Consider the following 15,751-nt stretch of genomic DNA (forward strand, 5'->3'; position numbering starts at 1 on the left):
GAACAGCGGCCACTGTGGCCACACATGGGAATAACAGGAAAATGGCACATTGAAATTCCATTAATTTTCCAAAAATGATTTACTTAAATGTATATTTGTTTGTTTTTTAAGTCTTGATGGAAAATTGAGGGAAAATATGTGCCATTATTCTGTAATTGCGTCTTGTGGCCATCATCATTATGCTAACTGTGAGAGCGAGTGGAATGGGCCCACAAGCAGGAAACAGCAACATATCTCCCGTGATGCGTTTAACGCCACCTCTTGTTTTCCTTTTAAAAGCATTAAAATGTTAATTTGTGTAAAAACGCAATGTAACAAGCGCACAAGTAGAGAAAAGTCATATAGCAGCCAACTGACTCAGTAATGTCAGTTACGCCGCGATATACCTAGCAAACGTTTGCTAACATTAGCCAGCATAAGCTAACAGCAAAGCATGCTGAACTGAGTTCAAGTCTTATTACTTATTAATTAAACTTCTCAGTTGTAATAAGAAGACTTTGTTATTTATTCTTTAAAAAGTTAAAAACTTTTCTGATCTCGATTATCTCGATTATCAGAAACAACAGCGCAGAGTCCCACTTTCGGACCAGTTGAGCTGGTTGAGCAACCATCGTCAACCACAGTCCCCTTCTCTGTTTTGGGCATTTATATTGTCATTTAAAAACGGGGAAAGCTAACTGGACTTTGTGCTCTAGAAACCTGATCACTCCGTGGGGAACCACTGTTGTGTTAACATATACTTGGTTGGTTACTTCTGTATATATTTCCATGTGTATGGGCGCTCGTGGTTGTTCCAGTGAAGCATGGAGTGACTCATCTTACTTAATCTACGATCTTCGGTGAGGGGGCGTGGCTCTGCAGCGTGAGGGCGGTAACCGCTGCAGTACTACTACAGCACCTCTCCCATCTCAGATACTGAAAGTGTCACTCGCCGCCGCAGGCTTGTTGAATTGTACGTTTTAATTGTTTGGCAGGTGACGGGGACCCGGGACAGGCATGGCTGGCGCGGCGGCACCGAAGCGGCAGGACACCCGAAAATTTTTCGAGAATCTGTCCGGTGCCGGTAAATCCATCGCAGTGCTGACCAGCGGAGGAGATGCCCAAGGTAACGTTGTGTGTAGTATGAGTTCCGTTATCGGACATCCCTGCCGAGTCTGCTGTGACCTCAAAGTGCTGCCAATGAACAAGAGGAAAACCAACTAAGCTCTTCAAACCGTGCTGTCTGTCGTCGTTTCAGATAACGTACGCTAATTGTGTTTGTTTTTTTTCTCAAAGCGGCATGTAACTTACGTTAACGTTAAACCACGAGCGTTAAGCTAGGTTAGCTAGTGTAACGTTAAATATCAGACACTCCCCTAATGTTGCTGTTGGCAAAATAACGTTATGTGTAACATGTCCCACTGTTACAGGGATTTATTTATTTTTTGGGGTGGATGTGTGCCATTAGCAGTCGTCCATATTTAATGTGAGAAATGCACAGGAGCGCTTTAGCCCAGGACCTGTCCGATAATGGATGCGCAGCCGCAGTCTTGTCCGATAAAGGACGCGCTGCGTTACAGTTACATTCGTCTGTGGAGCAAATCAATTAAGGTGCGGTTTAAAACGGCTGCGTCTCAGTGCATGAAAGAGGTTATAAAGGGTTTATTTCAGTAGTAGATATATATATGTATATAAAATCTTATTGTGCTTCTACCTTATTATTTATAGGGTATTAAAGGAATCTGAACCGCGGTTATGCAACAGCTGACGCTCCCATACACACTCACATGTTTACATGGATGCTACAATATTTATGACGGAGGCAGCCGTTTAGTATTATGTTAAACCATATTGACAATCCAGGCCTGCTTAAAAATGAGTCCAGGTTGGAATGGGTGCTTTTTGATAATTTGGAAAGCAGCACTAATATCAACAAGATAACTGAATAATTCAAAAGACATCTCCCTTTTTACTTAAGGTGTTTCTTTCCTTATCATGCATCCTGCACCATTGCATCTATATATCAGCTGGGTTGCTTGCATGCATGTAATTTAATCATCAACCCAAATGAAACATTACTATAATATATCTGTAGTGTTTTCATAAGGAGTAAATGACCTTGCTGCAGGTCTACATACTAGGATTTAAAATCATTATTATATCATCATTATTGCATGTCTTACTGATTAAATTAGCCCTAATGAAGTAGAATTGTTAGGTTTCCTGGTGTATTAAGAAACCTTAAAATTTGCATTAGGCCTTTAATTCTGGGCAGCACTAACAGTTGGCTTCATAAAGCTCATAAACACCATCTCAGTTGTTTGGAAAAGTACAAGTTTTAAAAAGTTTAAAACTAACACTGAGCAAATGAACTTCCCATCAGGAAAAAAAAAAAAAGCTCGTACACGACAGTAGATGCGTAGAAACACGTGTCTTGCACGGAGGATGAGTCGTGAGAGGACCAGTGTCAAGCTAGCCACGCTAAATTACCCCACTTCCGAGTGAACCTTTCAAAGTAAATATCTTATGTTCCAGTTTGCGCTGCAACGCTTTTGTTTAGAAGGCAGACTCTCTCGACTTCCGGTGTGTTTACTGGTCACTTTACCCATCATGCCACGCAGGGTTGTGCAGCCTACGTGAGGAGCTGCGAGTATGCGCTGATGTGTGAGGCAGTGGCGAATACAAGGAAAAGGAAATGCGTGCAAACAGTCTAACATTTTATCCTTAAAAGGGAAGTTTTTATGACGTGAAACCGTCATTATTATATTAGATTAATAATTGTTATTCAAGGAATGTCTCCAAAGAAATGTATTGCGTGTCAGATACTGATCTTATAAGACATTATGGCGTTTTTGTGTCTCTCATGCATCCCTGCAGTGCTCCTATAATGTTCCTAAAATATCATCAGAACATAAGCAATGGTGTTGACCTTCTGTGGTCTGCCATCTATACATCCAGGTTTTCCACAGCTATTGTTGGCTCACAGGCTGTTACACAACACTGTGTGCCTGTGTGAGGTGAAGTGATGTTTCTCAACCTCACTGCAGCGTATCGTAGCACGTCAGCTCTCATGCTGGATATGAGAGTCAGGCTTTGTGGTAACAACGTGTAACAGCATATCTTGTTCCTGGCAGAGCTGCCAGCGTGAAGATGTTGCACATGCGTTTTCAGCGTCTTAAATTCCACTCATTCATAAAGAAAAAACCTGGCTTCTGGTTTGGAGTCAAGACTGTTCCTTGAGATGCCAATAAATTATCATTATCATCATCATAGGGATTGTTTGCTTGTGTTTTGCGTTTTTCCTTGTGAATTACCGTCTAGTTGTCTTTGACACTGATTCAAATTAAACAAGCCGAAAAGGGAAAATTGTTCTTTACCTGAGAGCAAACGCTGAAATAACACTGCGGTAACTGACATACTGTATAGTTTTCCCAGCTGTCATGTAAATCTGTTAGTTATGACATACAAAATTAGTCCCCATGCATACGTTTCTGACCTATTCTGCGCTTGCATAAATCTGAACAGTCATTGGTTTTTAGGATATATTAGATTTTTCTTCCCAAAGTTCTATTTACAATCATAAATTAGGCTAAATTAATTAGCGAAAAACAAACAAACCCCCAAAGCACATATATAATAATAGAGTAGATATAAGTTCCACTACTAATGATTTATCATGTTACAAAGTATGGGTTATCTAAAAAAAAAAAAAATGCATTCAGACATTATAAAAATAATATGAAATTGAATAAAACAACATAAAACAACAAAGAAAAGCAACAAGCAAAGAGGCTGTATAGCTTGACATTAAAAGCCAAACGGTCATTGCTTCATTTACTTCTTTGACAGGCTTAGTTCTGTTCTGTTCTATACATTAATTTCCAATCATGTGATAAAAAGTAAGTCATCTTTCAAAAGGAGGTCAGAGTCAGACTCCTTGACAGTCTCTAAAACCTTTAAAAAACTTTTTAAGGCCTCAAGTGCCGTGGCTGCCAGAATATGTTGTGAAGTCACGGATGCCAAATGGAATCAAAAACTTTTACCACCTTCTGTCAATTTCCACAAACTTTACAGGATTTTCTACCACCAATCTTAACCTTGCTGTAAGATGAAAAATGATTACCAAGGCAAATGCTCCTACTGTTCTGGGGAGAATACATGCATACACGCACACACACACACGTACACACACACACACACATACACACACAACTGGAGATGTTTAGTCATTGCAGCAGGCCGGAGGGAAATACTCACACAGCATTTTGTGATTTGCAAGTTATTCCAAGAGCTCAGCTGGAACACACACACACACACACACACACACACACGAGATGAGATTCATTCGTGTAGTTCATCACCATTATACCGCATTCAGTGAAATCACCTAATTAATTTCTTGTATTCCTTTTTTAAACTCGTTAAAAATATTGTCCAGTTCAAACCAATTACACATGTTTGCACAGATCCACTTCAGCCAATCAGCACTGTCCTGGTCTCTTAGCAACAATAGCTCATCCCATCAGCACTCGTTAGCGTACAGCACAGCCTGAAACCAAATCCAGGCTTGCATACTGTGTTTCTTCTGTGAAGGAACCCCCACTTTGTGCATCTGTCCTACATGGAGCCTGCAGTTACATGGACTATTTATTGAATTCTTTGACAAAACATACAAATACAAAAAATATCTCTGATTAAAAATATAACATTTATTAAAAAACATAATTTATCCAAAAAGACGTCTTACTCTTTTGACTGTTGACAGACAGAAAACTGCAGACATTTTAGGGTGAAAATCTCGTAACTCCACTTAGTAGCAGTTTCATGATGAAAATGAGACGATCCAGTCTTCTGTGGATTGACGTTATCGTTTAGTTTAGTTTACACCTGAAACAATTAATCGGTTAGTTGACAGAAAACTAATCGGCATCTATTCTGATAACTGATTACTCATTTAAGTCATTCTTTCTAGCAAAAATACCAAACATTCCCTAGTTTCAGCTTCTCACTTGTGAGGATTTGCTGCATGTTTTGTCTTATGTGACAGTAAACTTTGTCATTGTAGAAGTACATTGTCGACGTTGCAAAGTAATCTACCGCATCTATCGCAGCCCCTTGCCGGAGAACGTTGCATTGCGTTGCAGTAAAAGTTGAGCCAGGCTAAATCTTTTTGCCAGCCGGCCCTGTGTTTTTTTGCCAGCGGCTTTGGCGGTGCCACTGTGCCAACCTCATTGAAATAAATAAGAGGGCTACGTTTTATTCATGCAGTGCCATTGTCGGTCTGAACAGAGCCTAAAGCATCACATTCTCATCCAAGGAGTAGTCACATCCCGTACACATTCTGCAAACTATGGCCAATAAATGGAACAGGTTGTTTAAACCATGTGGTGTGGGAGGAAGTCTGACTGAGAGCCCTGTTGGCTGTGAGGGCAGCTTGTGCCTGCTGTGCTCAGTGCTTGGCTACACTAATACTGCCACAGAGACTGGGCTCAGAAAGATCAAACGTGCCTCCTGTCTTATGAAAGTCATAATTTCAATCCATAATAAGTGTGGTTAATTCACAATGAGCTGGTCTTGAGACCTTTCAGAATGGTTGAATGAAGGTTTTTGCCAAAACAAGCAATTTGGTAACTAATGATGGACATTTTCTGTTAATTTCTGGCATTTTGTATACTTAACAATTAATCGCTTATTAAAAAAAAAAAAGAACTAATTATGAAAACAGCCATTAGTTGCGGCTGTATTCTCATTTGCAGTCTGTTTTTCTTTGCAATGATCTTTTATTATTGGCTTTCATACTCAGTTTCTCCATTAAACTCATTAAAGTTTTATCACAGCTCTCAATCTGCATGCAGGTTGCAATGCCGAAGCAAAATGTAAACAAGACATCAGCAAGATACAACCTCAGCCAGTTGTACATCAAACACGTTTTGTTAATCAGTCAATACCATCAGGGTATCAGCCTTTTACTGCTTATGTAGAACTGTACTGTCACTTTGTTGATCACGGCCTCGGTCTGACATTTATAGTCCTGTTTCTAATTTCACTTAGTGCTCTGACAGACACTTTTGTGTTTTGGCACAAGATCCTTAAGGGCACTCTCGTCTCCTCTCTCTCTCTCTCTTTTGACCTCTTTCGCTCTCCTGTTGTCTGCTGGTCTGTCTGGCTTCTGCCACTCCCTGTTTATGCTGTTAGGTTTACTATTTTCTCTCTCTCTCTCTATCAGTTTTTACCTTGTTAAATGCTAATATATCCAAAGTTCAGTGGAAGAAGGAAGCTTTGCTAATCTTGCAATTGCAGAAATGTTTTAATACTCGCCTTTGTTGAAGTTTTTTTTTTGTCAATGGCAAATTCAATGACAAATAACAGATGGAAAATTAGGATAGAAAAACAGTGACCTGAGCTTGTTAAGTCTCATAAAATAAACAAGTACTTGCCAGTCCAGGCAGGGTTAAACCGACGGTTTTTATTGTCAAATTTACATTTCAGGGTTGTCAGAGACATATTTTCAGTAGAGCACTTCCCTACTTGTGGCTGTCAATAGCCAGATGTTTTGAAAAGCTACTAAGCATGCTCCAAACTCACTTGACAAAACGTTGATTTGGGAAAGATATGACTGGCGGTGTCGTTACATCTGTAAACATCCTGCCCGATCGGTACTGCGCATGTGGAACTGTCAACAGAGATGAGAAGGAAGCGAGATGGCTCAGTCGTTAGCTGCTTCCACACACTAAATATGTAGTTTACTTATTGTGTCATATATGTGGCCCACGGGCCGCCAGTTGAATAGGCCTGTTCTGTTCTTTTCTATTGTATAGCAAATACTATAATATAATAATAAGTTCACTTGACAGTTGGATTTACACAAATATTCGTTATTTGTGTACTTGCAAACCTTATCAGGTTGTCTTGGAGGGAAAAATTCTCAGGAAAACTAAGATTCATAGAGTTTAAGACAAGCTGTGAAATAAATTCATGGTTCATGTCTCCACCTGTCCAAATTGAATGCACTATAGGCTACTGCAGTGTTTGGAGGCCATCCTGTGGCTATTTGCATATCATATCAAAAACATCATGACTCACAAGAATGCTTATCAAGAAAGAGTGTTTGTTTCCTTGACAACCACTAACTCTTTGTCCTTTCCCAGGCATGAATGGGGCGGTCCGCGCTGTCGTTCGAATGGGCATCTACGTGGGAGCAAAGGTCTACTTCATCCACGAGGTGAGGCATGACTCATGACTCAGGTTGCAGACGTGGCCTCCAGGGAGTCTGCAGTCCCTGTCACACTCAACAGTGAGCCAAATTAGTACTGACGAGTACTTCCTCATTGGGCTGTGATTGTCTTTGAGAGAGCCAGCAGGACTCAAAGACCTGATATTATCCTGCATTTGGTAACAGAGTCATGCATTATCTGGATTTGACCTTAAAAAGTTAAATCCAGATAACTTTAATAAAGTGTTATAACACAATTTGGATTTCAGTAAACAAAAAAAATACTCTGCATTAGTTGAAATTAAAATAACAATTAAACAAGCAATTAAAATAGCTTATTTGATTATTGTTTCACTTGTTTGTGTACTTGCTTTTTCTTTATTGGGTGAATTTATTAGAAGCTTATGAAATGTAGGATTTTCTTTCAATTACTGCTTTGCCCAATATTATCAGAACAGGATTATTCCTCCAACACATACTGTACAGCGTTGCATAGATGTAAATAGAAGTGTAAATTCACCAATCGCAGAAAATATTTCATTTAGTTAGTTAGGTTTACCAAGAGGAAGGCAAACATGTCACAGGCAAGTCAGTGTGCCGCCGTCATAAAATTGAAAAATATTAAACTACCCACATAGAAGCATTAGCTGTCCGTTTTCACAGAACTTCTTGCTTACTGCTCACTGAAACTTAAATTTAAAGCAGAAATCTCTCTACACAGTTGTTCTTAGTTGTTTTAGTTCAGTGTGTTGAGTTTGGTGACATACAGATCAGTAGTACATAGTTGACCATGTATGACCATTTTGCTTTACACCACTTTGTTCTAGCTATTAAAAAGAATTCCTATTTCAGTAAGGATGTGTTTTGCATTTTAGCATTTTCTTCATTTGATTTGGCCGAAATAAAATCCAAAAGCTCACAGAGAGTATATTCCTTCGGCAATTTCAAGATAAAAATGTCCTCATTTGGAGAATTTGAGCTACAGATTTTGCATGGTTAGCTTTTGTGTTTTGACCACTGTGCTCATATGCAAAATATAAAACAACTCCAATGTTTTTTATTGCATCTCAGACCACGTTTACATGGCTTTTCCTTCATGCATCACACCTAACTTTACTTGCTTCTTATATACAGTGAATGGAGGTAAACTGTTTGCCTTGGCTACAAATCATATTTGATGTGCAAATGTTGTAACACTGTCAGGGTAAGGGCTGTCCTTCCCATTGGGGTCACACATGTTAAACTGAAGTTTAACGCATGGTAAAGCAATTCAAATAAAACTTTTAATATAGAATAAAAATACTCTGCAGGTGTACTACTTAAGGATAATCTGCCACAGAATTATAAATCACAGTGATTTAATATCAGAAAAGCAAAGCAACAATAAATCCCTGTTTCATTAAGTGAACATTTATCATATTTGTATTTCCTCTCAGGGGTACCAGGGGATGGTGGACGGTGGAGACAACATCAAAGAGGCGACATGGGAAAGTGTCTCCAGCATGTTGCAAGTGGTGAGCAGAGCTTTCTGCTGCTGTTTCAAGTCACACTCTTTTGATATAGTTGCATCAGCTTGAAATAAAACTATCCATGTTTCCCCTTCTGTGCTTTAAACAATGAAACGCTTAAATTGAGCTATCATTAAAAGAGTTGTGTTAATGTTGTAATTACAGCTGTATATTTTAGCGCCATGAAATGCTATTTGTAAATGCTTTCTGACAGAGGAGCAGCGGGATTTGTGCTTGGGCCAACACAGTGGAATATCTGCTGTGTTGGTGGACATCTGTGATGATCATTGAAAGTGACTCAGCAACAAAGCTATTAGCGTTGAGCCAAATGAGTCTGTGATTGAATTAGACCGTTTCACTGTTTGTCATAGTCAGACTTTCATTGTCTGAAGTGGATTACATTCAGTGCAACGGTGAATAAAGATTTATGTTGTAGATGAGCAATATTATAAACAACCAGCAGTATAAGGAGCCACGTTGCCCTAAAAAAGACTCAAAAGAATATTACCACAAATAATAGATAATCTGAAAGTATGATAATGGTTTAAAAAAATTGAAAGTATTTTTTCACTTTAAGACAACAGCAGAAGAGCAATTTAAGGAGAGAATAATGTGATTTCAGATTGTAATTTGTATTTCCCTCAGGGTGGCACAGTCATCGGCAGCGCTCGCTGTAAAGACTTTCGTACCCACGAGGGCCGCTTGAAAGCCGCACACAACCTCGTGCAGCGCAGCATCACCAACTTGTGTGTGATTGGTGGAGACGGCAGCCTGACGGGAGCCAACCTTTTCAGAGAGGAGTGGAGCGGCCTGTTGGATGAGCTCCTCCAGCAAGGTGATTGCTCACTGCATGGCTTTCAGTTGACTTCACACACCATACCACTCTCACTTTACAGGTGTAAAGAGAATTTATCTCCTCACCTCATGTTTTTCAGGTCTGATCGATGAGGACGCAGCCCGCAGTAACTCGGAGCTCCACATTGTTGGAATGGTCGGCTCCATTGACAATGACTTCTGCGGCACCGACATGACCATCGGCACCGACTCGGCACTGCACAGGATCATTGAGGTGGTGGACGCCATCATGACCACCGCTCAGAGGTGAACAAATCCTGAGAGGAGGTAACAAGACGCAAGAAGACAAGATGTGACAAGATGTGACAAGATGTGACAAGACAAAACGTAACAAGACAAGACGTGACAAGAAAAAATAAAACATGTAATGAGACAGGACAAGACTAGACAACATGAAATCCCTTACAGTAGGTTAGCTAGTTAGTCAAGACAGCTTTCACAGGTACATCTATCTGTAGCTATCAGAGTCCCTACAAACCTCAAAGACCTGTCCTCTTTAAACATGGTTAAGTTTAGGGTGAAGGTTTCAGTGAATGTGTCTTAACCACCTGTTTCAACAGATCAGTCAAGTCAAGTCAATTTTATTTATATATCCTAATATCACAAGTCACAAATTTGCCTTAAGGGGCTTTACAATCTGTACAGCATATGACACCCTCTGTACCCTCAGATAAGGAAAAACTCCCCAGAAAACCTTTAAAGGGGAAGAAATTGGAAGAAACCTCAGGAAGAGCAACAGAGGAGGGATCCCTCTCCCAGGATGGACAGATATGCAATGTCCACTGGGTTTCACTGATAAGTGCTTTTACTTGTTTCTGACATTGCTTTTGTTTTTTGCTGTTTTTCCAGCCACCAGAGGACATTTGTGCTGGAGGTCATGGGCAGGCACTGCGGGTAGGCAGTTTTCTTTGTGTTAGAGTGCACCACAGAGAGATAAAAACACCATACACATAAGAACATACAGCATATACACACAACAATATGTATTGTCTTTAGGTTAAATATGTTCCTGCACACACTAAGTCTCAATAACCAAACAAAGCACACAACATTTTGATCATAAGTCAATTCCATTCTAAACATCTGTATTCAAATTGAACTTAACTAAATCCTCATACTCTTTTGGATTTGGCTTTGAATAAGTCACGACTGTAAAAATACTTAAATATTTTTGCAAGTGTGGAAATATTGATTTTGTGTGTAGCTCCTGCTCTAGCATGTCCATACATATGTTGGGCAATAGTCTGTTCAGGCTGTGTAGATAAAATATTTCCAAACAAATAACAGTTTCAGGGAAGTAAATATTCAAAACAATTATTAAAATATTTGTGTGTGTGTGCAGATACCTGGCCCTGGTCAGTGCCCTGGCATGTGGAGCAGACTGGGTTTTTATCCCAGAAATGCCTCCTGAAGATGGCTGGGAGGACAACATGTGTCAGAAACTGTCTGAGGTAACACACACATACACACAATTTTTTCACCAGCTCTAAATCATCATCGTTTTTCTTTAATATTATACGTATGTATAATACGTACTTAACATGGATCCACATACTCAGACAAACATACAAACTGTAGAAATACACTTACCACAGCTGCCATTTTAGCTGTCTGTGTCAAAATGGTGAATAATTGTGTTTTCAGCATTTCAGTGCCAAACTGGGAACATGTAATTAATAAACAATTAATTTTATATGCTTTTTAAAAACATAAGCAGACATCATAACTCATAAACTTGCGGCTTTTAGAAAATTTCCACCTACAACATTTTTTCATCACAAGGCGACATTAATAAAATTAAGTAGGAATTTGAAGTGCACACCAGAAGACCTTGTTGATGAAGAAGATCACTTGAACCCCGACCATTGAAACACATCTCAAGTGTTTGATCAGTCTAATGTCCAATGCACTATCCATTACGCCACGGAAACTATTGTGTGTTCAAACATATCAGCAGACTTCATAACTCCCTTCCTTCCCCTTTTAGAAAAAGTTGACTACCACATCAGTTGTGGTTGTTTAACTCAACTTTTCTCACATACACTTTAAACACGGAGCCCACTAGAAGGTATTAATTAAATTAAAGTATGAAATTGAAGTGCACGGCAGCAGCTAATGGAGCTAGAAGATTCATCTATGGGAGGATCAGGAGGAGTCACACACATTCGTGTCTTTAACTCATCTCAACTTTTTTTGTAAATACTGTAAAAACTATTCCACTGGAATGCAGCATTAATCAAATTTCAAGGGGAAAATTGAAGTATGCACCAGTAGCTGAAGGAGCTCTGAGGAAGATTCATGCAAAGTCATGGTTTTAAACAAGTTATACTATAAAACATTGACTCTGGTGGGACTCGAACCCACAACCTTTGAATTACACCACTAACGTTTGACTAGAAGTCCAATGCGCTATCCATTGCGCCACAGAGCCAGTTGCTTTAAGGAACTTCAGTGACCGTGATAACTCACGAACTTGCCGCTTTCACAAAATACCCAGTTGACCAGTTGTGACAACCACATCAGTTGGTTGTTTACCTCACTTTTACTTGTAAACACTGTAACACACAACCCCATTAAAGACACCACCAGTAGCTAAAGGAGCTTGTTTGTGATAAAGATTCATGCAAAGTCACGGGTTTAAACAAGTTACACTATAAAACATTGACTCTGGTGGGACTCGAACCCACAACCTTTGAATTACATCTCTAATGTTTGACTAGAAGTCCAATGCGCTATCCATTGCGCCACAGAGCCATTGCTTCAAGAAACTTCAGTGACCATCATAACTCACGAACTTGCCGCTTTCACAAAATTTACACAAAAATACTTGTAAACACTGTAAACGCACTGTAAATCAAACATCAAGTGGAAAATTGAAGTGCGTGCCAGTAGGAGCTTGGTGGCTGAAGATTGGTGTATAGGAGAAGATTGATATTTTTAACAAGACTTTCCCTCTAAAACCCCAACTCAGCTTTCATCATAAACACTGTAAACTAGGAGTGTCACGACTACTCATTTTTACTTGTTGCAAGGTTTTGCAAAATAGTTGTCGACTAGTCGATGGTCTGCACTCCTTAATCGTGCTTTTTTCAGAGGATCTGTTTCATCCAGTCAGTGTTTCACATCGTCTTTCCAACAAGTGCTGATGTCTATTGTCTATTTTTCTGAGTAATGACACCATGGATTTGGAGCTGGATAAACCACTGCCAGTCAGTAAAATATTGTTATACTATGCAAGTACTCAATTGTACAATTAGCTATTAATAATATACATTTTACACAATCTGATACTGACTGATTTTTAGTAGATTTGATGTGATGAGTGTTTGTTATCGTCCAGAGCCGATCTCGAGGTTCCAGGTTGAACATTATCATAGTTGCTGAAGGAGCCATTGACAGACAAGGACAACCCATTACCTCTGATTTTGTGAAGGATGTGAGTAGAGCTCAGTTTCAGACTGATGCAGAGGGGAAACCAGAAGCTGGACCAACTGGTGGATATCAGTATGTCTGAAAAACAGACGTCAGTGACAGAGTTACAGTACAGCATTTTCTCAGACTTCTGATTGGTTGTTTTTCCTCTTGTCCAGACACTTGCCACATTCTGAGAGAAAGTTTCTATTTAATATTTTTGCGAAAATAACTTAACTTAAGTTTTGGTGTCAGTGCGGTTTCTTTAGCTGCCATTTTGCACCAGTGTTTAACACTGATGGATATGATACTGGAAGAAATCTGTCGAACAAGGGACACAATTTTGACACCCTCTATAGCAGAAAATGCATGAGAATGCATTACAACCACCACAAAATTTGAGAAAACATGAGTATTTGACATGTAAAACTCACAGCTGAATGATCATAATTTCAAGCCGTTTATTTTGAATGATGTCCATCTTTGAGTGAAAGCAGCAACCTAACCTTTGTCAGGGGACTGTCAAAAGGTATTCTGGGAAATGTAGGAAATCACCAACAGTGGAAGTGGAAGTAAACACGGCCGTTTGAGTGTATAGCTCCTGCTCTAGCATACACATGAGGACACACATGTGATGCAATATACATTCCTGCTGACTGCAGAAGGAGCTAATTCAAATGTCTAGCATCTAGTTAGGTTGGTAAATCAAAGCTAGCTAACATAAGGGCATCTTACCTTAGCTGGATCTCACCAGTTGCTAGCTATAGGCTCACACATCAAATCACCTGGCAACTGGCATTTACCTCAAGCATTGGCCTGTCTGTCAATAAGGGGGCTATATGATGTCCCTCAGTTTCATGCAGTTCCACTGACTGACAGTTGGTGGCAGTAATGTGTAATTTAGTAATCTGTAACTTTGCTGGAAAAAGCAAAGAACAAGATTGCTAGCTAGCAAGCAGGAATTCCTTGATTTAAACAGTGAAGGTGTCAAAATATAAATAATTGCTTTCAAACTGTTTTATGAAGAAGGAGATGCATTCCTAACATTTGTTAGGCCCCAAGGATACACACAGTTTGGTGAGAAACATTACATGTAAACTCAATTGTTTGTTTAAAATGAAACCCCACAGGGTATCTTTAAACTAACCCTTCTGTCTGATATCCTACCAGAAGTACTGTAGGTACCTCAATTTGTTTTAATGTTGTGCTGTGAATCATTCTCTGTAGGAGGTCAACTGTTGTGTATCGCATTTTAAGTATATTCTTCATTGTTCTTCAGTTTCTCTTCATTGCTAGCATGCTTCATTGAAAACAAATTGGCATAGCTAGCTGTAAATGTGGCAAGTGCCTGCTGAAGAAAGACGACCAAATATATGTGAAAATGTCCTGGTGTTCTTTAAAGACATGAAGGTTTATCAGTAGTTATCCTCCATTACCGGATCCAGCTTTTGGCAATGCAAAACGTTTTCTGTCGTGTTTTCAAATGCTTTTGCTTCTTTATATCCCTCTAGAACCGTGCTGATAAGAAAAGGCTGAACATTATTATTGTAGCTGAGGGTGCCATAGATTGCCACAACAAGGCAATAACTCCTGATTATATCAAGGATGTAAGTATGGTGGAGAAGCCTGGTCAAGTCATGGGCCACAAACTCTTCCGAAGCATGGATTTTTTTTTTTTTTTCCTTCATGGTTTGCTGTTGGTTTCCTTCAGTGTGGGAGCACACACCACAAAGCTTTATGTCCTTTGTGTCGTTGTGTTGACATTTCACACGTTTGCATGTTTCATGCAAGTTATCTTTTATATTTCTTTACTAAAATATCCAGTCCATTATATTTCTTGATTCCACATATCCTTCAGGCATTTTATTCCATTCCCACCCCATTTGCACCCTTATTTTTACTTCTGCATGCACATTATTTGGCACTCGCTAACATGACAGAATATGTTTTGCATGATTTCACCTTCTGTTTTTTTCAATGCTTTACACTTGTTTGGTCCCTTTTTATTTCTGCATTTTCTTGTTTGTTTCATGTCAAGATGCCATGACATCTTACAAAGATTGAATGTTATATTACTGCTAAATTAGATAGCTGAGTTGTGTTTTTTATGTATTTAAACTTAAGTAAGAGCAACTGTTTGTAAGAATATGTGTTTATGTTTTCATGCTATGTATCTGTAACTTTTGGAGTGAAACCCTTTTAAAGTCATGATACAGCTCTTGTTTGATCATATGCATTTCCTATATTGAGCACTTAATCCTCACTATATGCTATCATCCAATTTTGGATGATCCCTCTATATCCAGCTGGTGGTACGCTGCCTGGGTTTTGATACTAGGGTCACCATCTTGGGCCACGTGCAGAGAGGTGGGACCCCCTCTGCCTTTGATAGGATCCTGGTAAGTCACAGTATCTTTAATACTTCTCAATGGAAACATTTTAATATGACGTTCTAACCAGTTGTGAGATGATGATTTGGTAGGCATGTCAAAATTACATTCTCCTTGTTTAATGTTTCAAGCCTCAAAAAACCCCAAACATGGTTATTTTCTAACAGACATCCTGCTGCTCAGTATTGACCTTTAAATGACCTTTGACCCTTGCAGGCCAGCCGTATGGGTGTGGAGGCAGTGCTGGCGTTATTGGAGGCCTCTGCCAGCACCCCGGCCTGCGTTGTGTCTCTGGTTGGCAACCAGGCTGTTCGACTACCACTTATGGAGTGTGTTCAGATGGTAAGAGTGTGTGTGTGTGTGTGTGTGTGTGCATGTTGGAGAGACAGAGGTGT

General features: G+C 39.5%; 1 protein-coding gene and 2 non-coding genes across 6 annotated transcripts in view; 1 reads left to right on the forward strand and 2 right to left on the reverse strand.

The window, feature by feature from the left end:
* Positions 1-879: 879 nt before the first annotated feature.
* The window catches only part of LOC122886641 (ATP-dependent 6-phosphofructokinase, platelet type-like), a 33,464-nt gene continuing 18,592 nt past the window's right edge, over positions 880-15,751 (forward strand). For 2 of the 4 annotated variants that reach the window (XM_044219071.1, XM_044219069.1), the window contains exons 1-10: positions 880-1,105; positions 7,128-7,201; positions 8,629-8,706; positions 9,346-9,535; positions 9,636-9,801; positions 10,405-10,449; positions 10,898-11,006; positions 14,478-14,573; positions 15,273-15,365; positions 15,573-15,698. In XM_044219071.1, the coding sequence (XP_044075006.1) occupies positions 997-1,105; positions 7,128-7,201; positions 8,629-8,706; positions 9,346-9,535; positions 9,636-9,801; positions 10,405-10,449; positions 10,898-11,006; positions 14,478-14,573; positions 15,273-15,365; positions 15,573-15,698 (1,086 nt within the window). In that variant the 5' untranslated portion in view covers positions 880-996. Of the gene's footprint in view, positions 1,106-7,127; positions 7,202-8,628; positions 8,707-9,345; positions 9,536-9,635; positions 9,802-10,404; positions 10,450-10,897; positions 11,007-12,895; positions 12,992-14,477; positions 14,574-15,272; positions 15,366-15,572; positions 15,699-15,751 lie in introns of all 4 variants that reach the window. The other 2 variants (XM_044219072.1, XM_044219070.1) reach the window with 2 other exon arrangements.
* trnar-ucu lies at positions 11,895-11,986 on the reverse strand. The gene is given in 2 exon segments: positions 11,895-11,930; positions 11,950-11,986. It is a non-coding gene; the product is annotated as a tRNA-Arg (tRNA).
* trnar-ucu lies at positions 12,218-12,309 on the reverse strand. The gene is given in 2 exon segments: positions 12,218-12,253; positions 12,273-12,309. It is a non-coding gene; the product is annotated as a tRNA-Arg (tRNA).

The sequence above is a fragment of the Siniperca chuatsi genome, linkage group LG13 (genome assembly GCF_020085105.1).
Source record: "Siniperca chuatsi isolate FFG_IHB_CAS linkage group LG13, ASM2008510v1, whole genome shotgun sequence".
Taxonomy (NCBI): domain Eukaryota; kingdom Metazoa; phylum Chordata; class Actinopteri; order Centrarchiformes; family Sinipercidae; genus Siniperca; species Siniperca chuatsi.